The sequence below is a fragment of the Phascolarctos cinereus genome, unplaced genomic scaffold (genome assembly GCF_003287225.1).
Source record: "Phascolarctos cinereus isolate Bilbo 61053 unplaced genomic scaffold, phaCin_HiC Scaffold_2;HRSCAF=192, whole genome shotgun sequence".
Taxonomy (NCBI): domain Eukaryota; kingdom Metazoa; phylum Chordata; class Mammalia; order Diprotodontia; family Phascolarctidae; genus Phascolarctos; species Phascolarctos cinereus.
The window spans coordinates 265,812,081-265,824,194 of NW_027555625.1; the positions used below are offsets into that span (position 1 = coordinate 265,812,081).

Below are 12,114 nucleotides of genomic sequence, written 5' to 3' on the forward strand. Positions count from 1 at the left end.
GTTCTCAGGCCTAACCTCAGGGCTCACAGCCAGAAAACAGAAAAACCATAAACTCCCATCTGAAATCTTCAACTTTTTATTTTCTTCCTGTGACTAAAGATTCTCAAGCCATGTCCACATGCTCTTCCAATGGGCCAGAAAGGTCAGGGTAGGGGCAAGATCAACCTTGTTTCCTAAGTGGGGAAAAGGGAGACACAGACAAAGGAAATTTCTTGCCCAGGTTTCCCAACAGCTGGAGGTAGAAGACTGGCAGAGGCCTCAAGGCTAGCCCCCCCTAGAAGGAACCCTCACCCACCAGAGGGACTATGGCCAGCGGGCAGTATTGGGAAGGGAGAGGGCTGGCAGCTGCGAAGGCCTGCAGAAACTGTCGCCAGAAGTAGATGTCTACTGCACCCTTTCCTAGTAGCAGGGCATTTGAGGGAAAATTCAAAAGGGGAGAAAAGTCAGCTACAAAACACATCAACACAATTAATATTCATACTCCTTTCCTTAGAAGGTGTTAAAGTTAATTGTGACTGATCAAAAAGCTTGTTTTTGGAGCTGCTGCTTCTGTATGTGTGTGTGTGTGTGTGTGTGCATGCGTGCACACATTAAAAAGAAAAAAAGATCTCCCCTCTGTTCTCCACAGGGGGTAGGTTGCAGATGATTTCTCTGTGTTTCTTCTGGAGAAAAAAATAATAAATTTTAAAAAAATCCATGACAGAAACCTAATGCTAAGAGACTATAGATTTGGGGCTTTTGACAGTCAGCGTATGAACCACTGCGCAAAAGGAAGAAGGAGATGACAGCTGAACCTCTGGTGTCGCCGTGGAGGAGACAACAGACATCTTCAAAGTGACATTCGAAGAGTCTCCAAGTGTCTATTTTCATCTCTCCGTGTTTACAGGAAAAAGACAGGGGTGTCAGCATTTGTGACTAGAGGGCCTTCAATCACACCATAATTACGGTGGAGGAGGGGAGCTGGGGGGGAGGGGAGGAGGAGAGTGGACTGGGAAAGAGTGGGGATACAGACAGCTGTTTCTGCTTAAAATGTCCTCATTTGTAACTGCTACTGCCAGTTTAGCTCCAATTGAGCAATTTCCTTGTATTGACTAGGATCTGTCCATTCAACTGGGGGTTGGTAGTTTGGGCTTCCATGCCAGAACCAGGAGCTCCCACTTTCACCCCGCCATCCTGTGGTGGCCTGGAGCTATGGTAAAACAAATTCCAAACGCTGGTTCTAGCGGGGGAGGCTGAGTTTTCTGGAGGAGAAATGTTCCCCCTTTGTATCTCCCCTATCCCCACTTGAGCAGCCAGGCAGAGCATGAAAAAGCATGGCCAGCAACGATCAAGGGGTGAGGAAGAGAGGCAGAGGTGTGACTCTCTGGGGAGGGAAGAGTGAGAGGGGGCCTGGAGTGGGAGGGGCAGAGGGCTCCTCCTAGAAGTTGGGGAGAATGAATTTGGATCCGGGTTCACACCAAGATTCAGTTCTAGGGGATTTTTCTGGCTGAATGAAGGCCAAGTCTAGGCCCCTCGGACATATTCCTTACTTTATAGCCCTCCTCTATGTTCCCCACTTTGATTCAAGCAACCTCAGTCACAAGAGCCACAGAAGAATCTAAGACTCAAAGGGTAACACAGGCTGAAGAAAGTTGTAAGTGTAAGTGTGTGTGTGTGTCTGTCTGTCTGTCTGTGTGTCAGGGTGTGTGTGTGTGTGTGTGATTGTTCTGGGAGGAATCAGCACTGCCTTATGGTAAAGGGAGAGTGAGTGATGGGGAAGGAGCCTCTGAGTCAGAGGAATGAAGGGATCAAAAGAGAAAGCTGGAAATCCCAGATGAGAGAGTACCAAGTGGGAGAAGAGGGAGCAGGAGAACAGAGAACGTCAGGGAAGGCAGAACTGGAGAAAGAGAAGGATTTCAAAGAGAAAGAGAGGGAGGTGGAAGGAAGAAGGAAGGACAAAGTAAGGCAAGCAGAAGCAGGAGAGAACACTCTCCCCCGTCTCTTCTTTTCCCCCCACTGATTTCATTTACTCCACTTAATTAGCCCCCCTCCGGAGTTAAAAAGATAATTTGATAATGAGGATGTGAAAAGACACAATATTCAGGAAAGCAACTCCATTTGCAACCTTCTGTGCCTCTGCCGGCCCAGCCAAGTGAGCCCTGAGCTCACTGTCACCAGCAGCCCCACAGTCAGGGGTACCCCCAGCAACCCACTGACCCCACTCTGAACCTTCGGGCAAGAAAAAGCCCAGCCCCTGAGACCACTAGTTCCCCAAGCAGAGCCTGAGACAAGCCCACTAGCCAGCCCCTCCCTCCTGCCTCCCGGACATCAGTCTTTAATGAATTTTCAATTACAAGCCTTGTAAAATCAATACAAATGAATTTTTTTTTCCATGTTAGGTTCTGGACAATAGCTTCATCCAGACACTGCCCTCAGTGTAACTGATGATTAACCAGTTTCTCTCATTACCTTACACTTAATAAAAGCCTCTTCACGGCCGGAATCAGGAACAGCCACATTAATTTATGGTCTTTCTAGTTCATCAGCTAATCAGCTAGCTTGGAAGGAACTAGGCTGGCAGAGACAGGTTTGGGATTTTTTTAAAGGTGAAACTAGCCCCAAACCAGTTCTTACCTCCTCAGCCTTTCTTTTCTATAGCCACAGCTCAACTATTTCTCAGTCCAGGAAATGATAGGGCCAATATACAACCCTGTTCCATAGTATGTTAGAACTGCGGAAGGTCCCTCAGAGACCATTCATCTAGTCTAATTACAGAAGAGAAAACTGAGGCTCATAGGCAGGAAGGAGCTTGGCTAAAGTTATACCAATAAATTAACAGTAGTTAGTGACCCTTCTTTCCATTTTCAAAAAGCTGGCCCAAATTCCATGCTTCCAGGGCAACCTTCCCTTCAAAGGAATGGTAAGACCTTGTTTGGGAAACATGTCCCCTTGGCCCTGGACACTCAGTCTAGTAACTTGATCTAGAGGGGAGGGGTGGTCCCCACAGCTCGGGGGGGGGGGGGGGTAGTTGGTAACCTAACCTGCCTGTTTCCCCTTCTCTGCTATTGTGGATACTTTCAAGCTGTCCACTTCAGAAAGCATAGAGAAACCTCAGCTGCCCCACACACTATCCTATGTCTTTGGCCTCTTCCTTTACTGACATGTGTGCAAATTGACCATCCTATTTCTTCTCTGGGGTGCTATTGGGGGTAGGAGATAGTACAGACTTAGGAATGGGTGGTTGTTGGCCATAAGCAACCTATCTGCTATAAAGGACAGGTCTAGACAAAGAGACATTTAATCAGATGTTAATGTGGGTAAAACAAAGGCAAAAAAGGATAAACGGGAACAGCTAATTAGTCGTATTGTTAGCCAGCTACAAATTAGACAGGAACTTCCCCAGAGATTTTAAATTAGGTTGTTTTTCATGGATGGTGGAGTCTATGGAAAAAAAAAAAGAAAGCTAATCCTACAAGGCAAAAGAAAAGTATGCTGTCTCCTCAGTTTCTCCTCCCTTTTGCTTACTACATCCCTTCTCATATGTACAGAAGAACCAACAGTAACCTTCAAGGCTTCCAATTACTTTTACAGAAGTAAAATTGGAACTGGAAGGACCATGCAGATAATCTGGACCAGGGGTTCTTAACCTGGGATCCATGAACTTAAAAAAAAAATCATTTGATAACTGTATTTCAATATAATTGGTTTCAATTGTTGTTGAGTCTTTTCAGGCCCTGTCAAACTCCTCATGAGAGCATTTGGGTTAGCAAAGATACTGGAATGGTTTGCTGTTTTCTCCTCCAACTTATTTTACAGATGAGGAAACTGAGGCAAATAAGGGTAAACGACTTGCCCAGAGTCACCCAGCTAGTAAGTGTCTGAGGCTAGATTTGAACTCAGATCCTTCTGACTCCAGGGGCCAATGCTTGATCCACTGTGCCACCTAGCTGCCCCGTTGGTTTCAATACAGTTGGTTTAAATAATGTTATTCTGGGAAGGGCTCCATAGGCTTCACAAGATTGCCAAAAGGCTCCATCATGCAAAAAAGGTGAAGCAATCCTGATTTAAACCTGCTCATTTTATAGATAAGGAGCTAAGACCCTCAGTGTGAAGAGGGGAGGTGATTTCTTGCCCAAGGCCACATGGTGAGTTATGGTCAGAGCCAGAACTAGGACCCAGATCTTCTAGTCTCCAATCTTGAGCTCTTTTCTCTCGGGATCAATTACAAGTTGGGCATGCCATGCCCTTTATGAATCTGCAAGCCTTATTTATAAAGGCTCCTTTTTCTTCTCTCCCCAAGCTAAAGCTAACAAATGTTGGACAAGACTTACACTGCCTCATGCCAAGTTGTAGCTGATTCTTGGGTGATGCACAGAAATTGTTTCACGAAACATACAGTCCTTTGTACACAAAGACATGTATGTTGCATTGGTCTGGGTATATGTATGGACAGTATCGTTTAGCTTATTCTCAGACCCTGGTTCTACCAGTCGTATGCATAAATATAGTAAAGGCAATTGGGTCTTTTCCCAGGGTACCACATTTAGTGAGGACTGACAGGAATTAAAAGCCCTTCAGCAGTGTAGAAACAACAGAGCTTAGATCTTAGTGAGCAAAAATAATTATTTAAAATAGGAATCTACCAGATGATGGGCTGGGCTAAGTTGATGGTCCCTCATCAGCAGCGATCTCCCTAGCATCAATTTTATGCTGGCGTCCCAGGGTCTCTGTCTCTGACTCTTGTCTCTCCGCTGTGTGTCTACTCTTTCCCCTCTCACCCCAGCCATATAAGGGTCTGCTTCATGCCTCTTGTCCTGGAGGCAAAAATCCTAGTTATACCTCTGAGTGCATGCATTTTCAGGTTATTTGATTAGCAGTAGGGATGAGATATACTGAGCCTTCCACACTCTTGTCCAGCTATTGAAGTCCACAAGACCTGTTTTGAATCCCTCCTCAAGCACTTACTAGCTTTATGACCAGGGCAAGTTATATAACTTTGCCTCTGCCTCAGTTTCCTCATCTGCAAAATGGGCATAATAATAGCACGTAGCCTCACAGGGATGTTGTGAAGCGCTAAAGAGATGGTGTATGTAATGCATTTTGCAAAGTGCTATACAAATGTTAGCTATTTCCCCCATGAGCAATAGCATACATTCTAGGTAGGATTGAGCTTGTGATTGGGGTGGAAGGCTCAGTCGGTAGGTGTTCACCTGGGACCAAGGTTAGTAGCCTTGGTCCAACATTCGATTCAAAGCCATTCAACAATTAATTGATTAAGTGTTTACTAGGTACATACAAGACTATTAGCCATGGATACAAAAAGATGTCATTGATTTGAACTGAACTGAATGCTGGGCAACTCTTGTTGGTCTTCTACAACACTAGCCTTCATAGCTGGCTGAGTAGCAGCTGTCTCGGGTTGATGAACTCAGTGGCTGAAGAAGAGTACTAATGAGGTCAAGACTGAGAGTTCCTACCATAGCTCTTATTATCTTACAATCATATATATTATATCATATATAACCATATATGATATAATATAATATAATTAAGTTATTATCTTATTATAAGATGGGATAAAGGAGAGATGCAAAGTATACACTAAGCAGGTGGTTCTCAAATATTTGGTCTCAGCACCCCTTTAACCTCCTTAAAATTATTGAGGACCCCCTTTCAAAGAGCTTTTGTTTATTTGTGTTATATTTATTGACATTTACTGTTATTAGAAACAAAAACATCTCAGTATTATTATGAAAATGGTTTTGACCTTGAAGACCCTCTAAAAGGGTCTTGGGGACTCCTCGGGCAGTTAGGTGGCACAGTGGATAGAGCACCAGGCCTGGAGTCAGGAAGATGAGTTCAAATATGGCCTGAGACACCTACTAGCTGTGTGACCCTGGGCAAGTCATTTAACCCTGTTTGCCTCAGTTTCCTCATACATAAAATGAGCTGGAGGAGGAAAAGGCAAGCCACTTGAGTATCTCTGCCAAGAAAACCCCAAGGGGTCACGAAGAGTCATACATGACTGAAAAACGATTGAACAACAACAGGGTCATGAGATCATATTTTGAGATCTACTGCTTGAGAAAAATTTTAGGCAGGGGGAGGTATCTGCTGAAACTGTTTGAGGAGGCAGAGAGGAACTGCTACAGAAGTCAGGATGGTCTGCTTAGGGCACTCCATCCCAATGAGACCTCTCAGAAGGAACCTAACACCCTTGCTAATGCTACTCCTCTCTCCATTAGGACACAATATTATCTCCTTGATTCTTGCCACCTACTATTACCCTCATGCATCATTGAAGCTCAAATAAGCAACTCTGCTAATGATTTGCAGGGTTTCAATTTTTTTTTTATTTTTCACCCTAAGAGTGCCTAGGTTCTGGGCTGTTGGAGCCTGCTGGCTCTAGCTGGGGGAGGTAGGGACGGGGCAGAAGGGAGAAGGCACTACTTTCCTAGTTCCCATTCCAGTATCCTTCTCTCAATTCTGAATAAATCCTAAGGGTCAGGGTCAAGTATCAACTAGATGATTTCTGAGGTCCCTAGCAACTCTAGGTACATAAGGTGAGTAGGAAGACTCAAGTTCATTCCTTGGCTTAGACATTAAGTTGCTGTGTGACCAAGGATGAGGCACTTAACCTTCTACAGACGCCTCAGTTTTCTCTACCTGTAAAATGGGGCTAACAGTCCCTGCCTGGTCCATCCCACAAGGTTTGTTTTGAGGAGCAGCTGGAAGAATGGTGGGGAGATCACAGAGCCATTTGCATGTCATCTCTTCATCTAGACTGTGAGCTTCTTGGGAGCAGGGATTGTCTTTTACTCTTCTTATAGACCCAGTGCTAAGCCCAACGCCTCGCATACAGTCGGTGCTTAATAAATGTTTACCGAACAACTGACTGAAAGTGAGCTGAAATTCATTCTGAACCACCCACGGCAGTGTCATAGCAATCAATTGTTGGGATACTGCACCAGGACTCCAGAGGCAGGGGAAGGTGGGGTGTGATCAAGTCAAATGGCATAGCGTATGTCAAGTGTTGGGCAAACCCGAAAGCACTATCTATCAGGCTAGCTATTATTGGCTGGGCTGCTTCTGCCTGCCTGTCAGAAGGAAGTAGCCCCTGAAGGCCCAACAAAGGGATGGGGAGGCCCAGAGACCCGAGGGAGCCACTTCTATCTGTTCTCTGTGGCAGGAGTGGGATAACGCCAGGTCTACTAGTGTTCTAAGCCCTTCCCAAACAACCCCACCTCCAGCTGCATTTTCTGTATTTACAGCCCTGCTACGAACAATGGCTTTAACTCAGACAATTGGCATCTGAAGTTTTCAGAGCCAGTGTCACCAACACCCCTCCTCCAGAGCCCAGTGAGAACAGAGAACATCCAATTGAAGATAAGCTCCCTGTCTTTGTAACTGCAGTAACTTGCACAGTGCTTAACACAGAGTGGATGTTTAATAAACACTTGTTGAATAAATGAATGAAGATAGGCCTAGAGACCATGATGTGTGAGGATTTTTTCAAAGGTATGTGAAGCCCTGTGAAGATCTGGAGGGACAGGACAATGGTCTTCAAATGCCAAAAGGGCTGAAAAGGGACTGGGCTTATTCTGCTTGGCTCCAAAAAGAACCAGGAACAGCGGGCAGAAGTTTAGGCTTAATACAAGAAAAAATATCCTGAAAGAATGGCCCAGCAGTCAAATGGGCTGCCTTGGGAAGTGGTGCATCCTCTTTTCCTGCAGGTCTTCAAGCAAAGGTCAGGCAATCATTGGACAGGGATATTGTAGGGAGGCTTCTATTCAAGTCTAGCCGGACTAAAGGGCCACAGAATTCCTCTTCAGCTTTGAGATTTTATGATTCTGTGATTCCTCTTCCTCTCACATATCCTAGAAGCTTAGGAAAGGCAGCCACAGTCTCTGCATGGGAAAGGACACTGGGTGGGTGCTGTCATCTCTTTAGACTGAGCAGAGGGAGCCAGAAGTACAATTACCCCCTAGACATTTTGCTTAGACCCTAATTTCAACTCTGTATATTTTGCCATTCTCATCCTCAGAAATGGAGGGGTCTTAGATGCAGAGGGCTAGCAAGGGAAGGGTATACTGATGGGCAGGAATCTCTGCTAGGAACCTGTTCCTTTTCAGACAGACTCAAAGATGGCACAGAGTCTCAGCATCCTAGAGTCTTAGATCTGGAAGGGAACTCAATGATGCTTTTACAAATGGGAAAACTGAGGCCCAGAAAGGTTAAGTAATTTGCCCAAGACCACACAATGAATGGATGCAGGATAAAAATATAAGAGGTTTAGGAAGGGCTTAGGAAGATGGCAGAATCATAATGAAATTCACTAAGAGGTGCTGGAGGTGTTTTCACTAATTCATGGTTCCCTATATATTATCCCTCCATGCCTTCATCAGAGACAGACCTAAACTAGCGAGGCCATGGAGCTGGCCCAAGGAGGCAATTATGAGAAGGCAAGATGTGGAGACAAGTTTTTTCTGTCCCTGGGAAACACTGTTCCTCATAGCTCTGTGTTTCTCTAAGAACAAGCCCTGGCTCCCCTTCGCCTTCCCCACAAGGCAGCTCCATACAAACTGACAGCGCCAACCCCTGGTCCGATTAGTATTCGAGACTCTCAAAAGGGGCTGTGAATTAGCCATCTGAATGAAACCTTTAATGACCAAGAAATCGCCTCTTTCCGTCTTTTCATGGAGACATGAAAAGGGCCTGCTCGCTCCCGCCCCAAATGGGAGTCGGGCCCCTGAGAGGACAGAGGAGAGGCTGACCACACAGGCTTCGATCCTCTAGCCAGAACACCTGGCTCCACCCTGTCATCTCCTTGGAGCTCTGTGAGAATACAGTCTAAGCAAGGCCTATGTGAAAAATCTTGGCTTTGGCCAAGGAAGTGGGGCTGCTCACTACCCAGCCTAGGGAGGGAAGTCCTGTTCCAAAGCTGTATTACCTTAGGCCTGGGTCACTCGAATCATGTGAATGATGACCAGTCTAGCACTCTGGTCAGGAATCCTGCATACCCAAATTGCTGCTACCATAAACATGCTTCCCTATGGCCTCTGGGGTAAAATATCAATTCCTTTGTTTACTATTTAAAACTTTTCACCATCTGGTTCCACTATATGTTCCTAGCCTTCTTGTACATGACTCCCTGTTGTTTGCTCCACGTTCTAGCATGGTCTCCTTGCTGGTATCCGACCACGTCATTCCATCTATGGCTCCCTTGCCTTTGTTCAGGCTGTCTCTTGTTCCTGGGGTGCTCTCCCCCCATTCACCTCCAGCTCTTAGAACGTGTAGACAGGCTTAGCTCAAGTGTCACCTCCTAAGGGAAGTGTCCTCTATTTCCCTAGTTGTTAGTTTTCCCTGTCCTTGCAAAATTATTTTGCATATTTATTTATTAATTCATTCATTTATCTATTCATTCATTCATTTATTTATGTGCAAGTGGTTTCCCTCCAACAGAGGGTAAGCTCTTTCAGGTCAGAGACTACTTTTTTTCTCTAGTTCTGCCCAGCTGCTGGCCTTCTAGACTTCTCCCACTGGTTGATTTAAAGATCTTTAGCATGATATGAGCCAATTGAGAATGGCTACCACTTCCTGGCATCATCATCATCATCATCATCACCATCACCACCACTCAAACATGTAGTGAATGCTTTAAGTTTTGCAAAGTGCTTTACATCATATGATCAAATTTGAGTGTCACAACAACCCTGTGACCCCCATTTTCCTATGACCCCCATTTTAGAGATAAGAAAACTGAGGCTCAGAAAAGTTGCAACCTGTACTGATATAGGAGTGTGTAGGGATTCTCCTCTTATCAATTATGCCTTTGTGATCAGATTGTTTGGCTCTCCTGACCTAGTGGTGATACATAACCATGGCTACAATTTTCTGGTTATCATTCATAATAATGTGAGAGACATTACAATGTAGTGGACAGAGAGAGTAGGGCTTGAAGGCATGAAGACAGAGGTTTGAGCCCTGCTGCTGACATATACTTGGCTGTGAGCCTCAGCAAGTCACTGAACTCAACACTTTGACAACTTTCTAAGACTATAAAATTAGAGAGAAGGTACCAACCTGCATTAGTAGAGGGCATTTTCTCACTTGGGAGTTTCCTATCCCATTGAAATCAGAGGTCCAGTCCTTATCCCTATTCACAATAATAATAACCTACCTCTCAAAAAAATCACAAAGAACCTCAGTTTTAGCACAATGGGCCTCCTGAGAGGCCTATATCCAGGGTTTTACAGTAGATGTTCTATGCTGCAGTGTCCCAATTTCCTCCATCCCATGGGATAAGATAGGCCACTATCTTCCCTTTGAACATCTGGGCTCTGTGTGCTATGTCAAGGTGCAGGGGTCTCTAGGAAGCTGAAGCCACCCAGAGCATGCCCTCTGAAGGCATTCTGGAGGCAAGCTTACCTCTGGACTTCATCCCAATGAAGCGGTTCTCCACGATGTCAATTCGGCCAACCCCATGTTTACCCCTGTTGGGGAAGAAGCAGGGGAGAAGAGGTCAGGAATTGGGTGGACAGGCTCCCCATGAAAGAGAGTAGCCCCAGCTTTCACAAAGGAGCAGGGGAACCTAACCATGCTTCTCAAATCCATCACTGTTTTGGGATGTTCTTGCCTCCCCTGGCCCCAGTAATCTCAGGGCCGGTTGGGACTTGTGGTGCCAGGATGAATTATTCTGTCAGGGCACATGAATGAAGGAAGGAAAACACGTTTATTAATTGCTTATTATGTGCTTACTACGTGATTTTCACAAAGAAGATTACTGGTACCCATTCCTGCCCTTCTCTTGGTAGTACAGGCTGATAAAATGAAGTTATTGAATCATGGAGTTGGAAGAAAATCTCGAGTTTAATCTAAGCAAAATCCTTCCTTTTCCAAATGAGAAAACTGAGGCACAGAGAAGGGAGGGAAATAATATCATAGAATTACAGAATCACAGAATTGGAAGAGATCACAGAGATTATCTAGTCCAGCTCATCCCTAAATTATACCATCCTCTTCAACAGCCCCTGCAAGAGGTTCCTTTGGAAGATCTCTGCTGATGGTGGACTTACTACTTCCTGTGGCATCCCATTCTCTTTTGGGTAGCTCTAATGGGTAAGGTCATATTTACCTGTAATTTTCATCTATTGATAAGAATAACAATAACATCAACTGACATCTACATAGTAAAGTTTACAAAGCACTTTACTGACACTATCCCATTTGAGCCTTACAGCAACTATGAAATATATTCTTCACGTCTCCGAGCTCTGTCATCTGAGTAGGTGAAGAAAAAGTCTTGTTAAAGACCACGCAGTATTAGCGGCAAATGTGGGACCAGGACCCAGGTCAAACGGCTCTTTTCACTAACTATAATGTCTTGCCAGGACTGAGGAAAATAATGCACTTGAGGCCTAGCATGCCCAGCCTTTCATCCCTCCACCAGCCTTTCCTCAGAAGACAATGATACAAGGACCCAAGATACAGAGAAAGAACTTGGATGGTATCATCTTACGTAAGGGCTGTTCTCTCCCAGTTACTAGTTTCATACTCAGTTGGTAGTTGCTTAAGAAATGTTGGTTGAGTCTATTCCATTGAATTGATTGGCTCTGTCCAAGATTTGGTAATTTGGTAGTTCCAACCCATTTCCCCAGAAGATGTCAGGGTGCTGTTAAGCCGGAGAGGTGTTGTGGTAATAGGCTCAGAGTGGGAATCATCATAGAGTCCCTGGATTTGCATAAATCACCCTTGGCCCTGGGAATATGCCTGGTACTTGATCTTATAGTAGAGAAAATACTCTGCAGGGTACATACAGCCTAGGCTGACCTAACCTCTAGCCAAGTCTCCTCTGCATGTGGTCCTTTGCCCAGAACACCCTATTTAAACCATTTAAACCCCACCATCCACTCACTTCATGATGGTTCCTTTAGCTGTATCAGAAGTACTGATCAATGAAGGGCAAACTCCCATCTCTAGTTATCATCCCTGGGGTTCAGAACCGATCAGGGCAGGGTGTATGCAAGGCAGCTTTGACTACTTAAGGCCACATAGAGATTGCTAACTTTCACCTTAGTATATCTTTCAAAAAAGCCAATACCAGCAAAATGAGCATGCATGTTCTCCATTGTGTCA

At 45.0% G+C, this 12,114-nt stretch overlaps 1 protein-coding gene across 1 annotated transcript in view; it reads right to left on the bottom strand.

Moving 5' to 3' along the window:
- The window catches only part of ASS1 (argininosuccinate synthase 1), an 82,963-nt gene that overhangs the window by 19,170 nt on the left and 51,679 nt on the right, over window positions 1-12,114 (bottom strand). Inside the window, exon 11 of the mRNA XM_020973549.2 lies at window positions 10,408-10,472. Coding sequence (XP_020829208.1) covers window positions 10,408-10,472 — 65 coding nt within the window. The remainder of the gene's footprint in view (window positions 1-10,407; window positions 10,473-12,114) is intronic.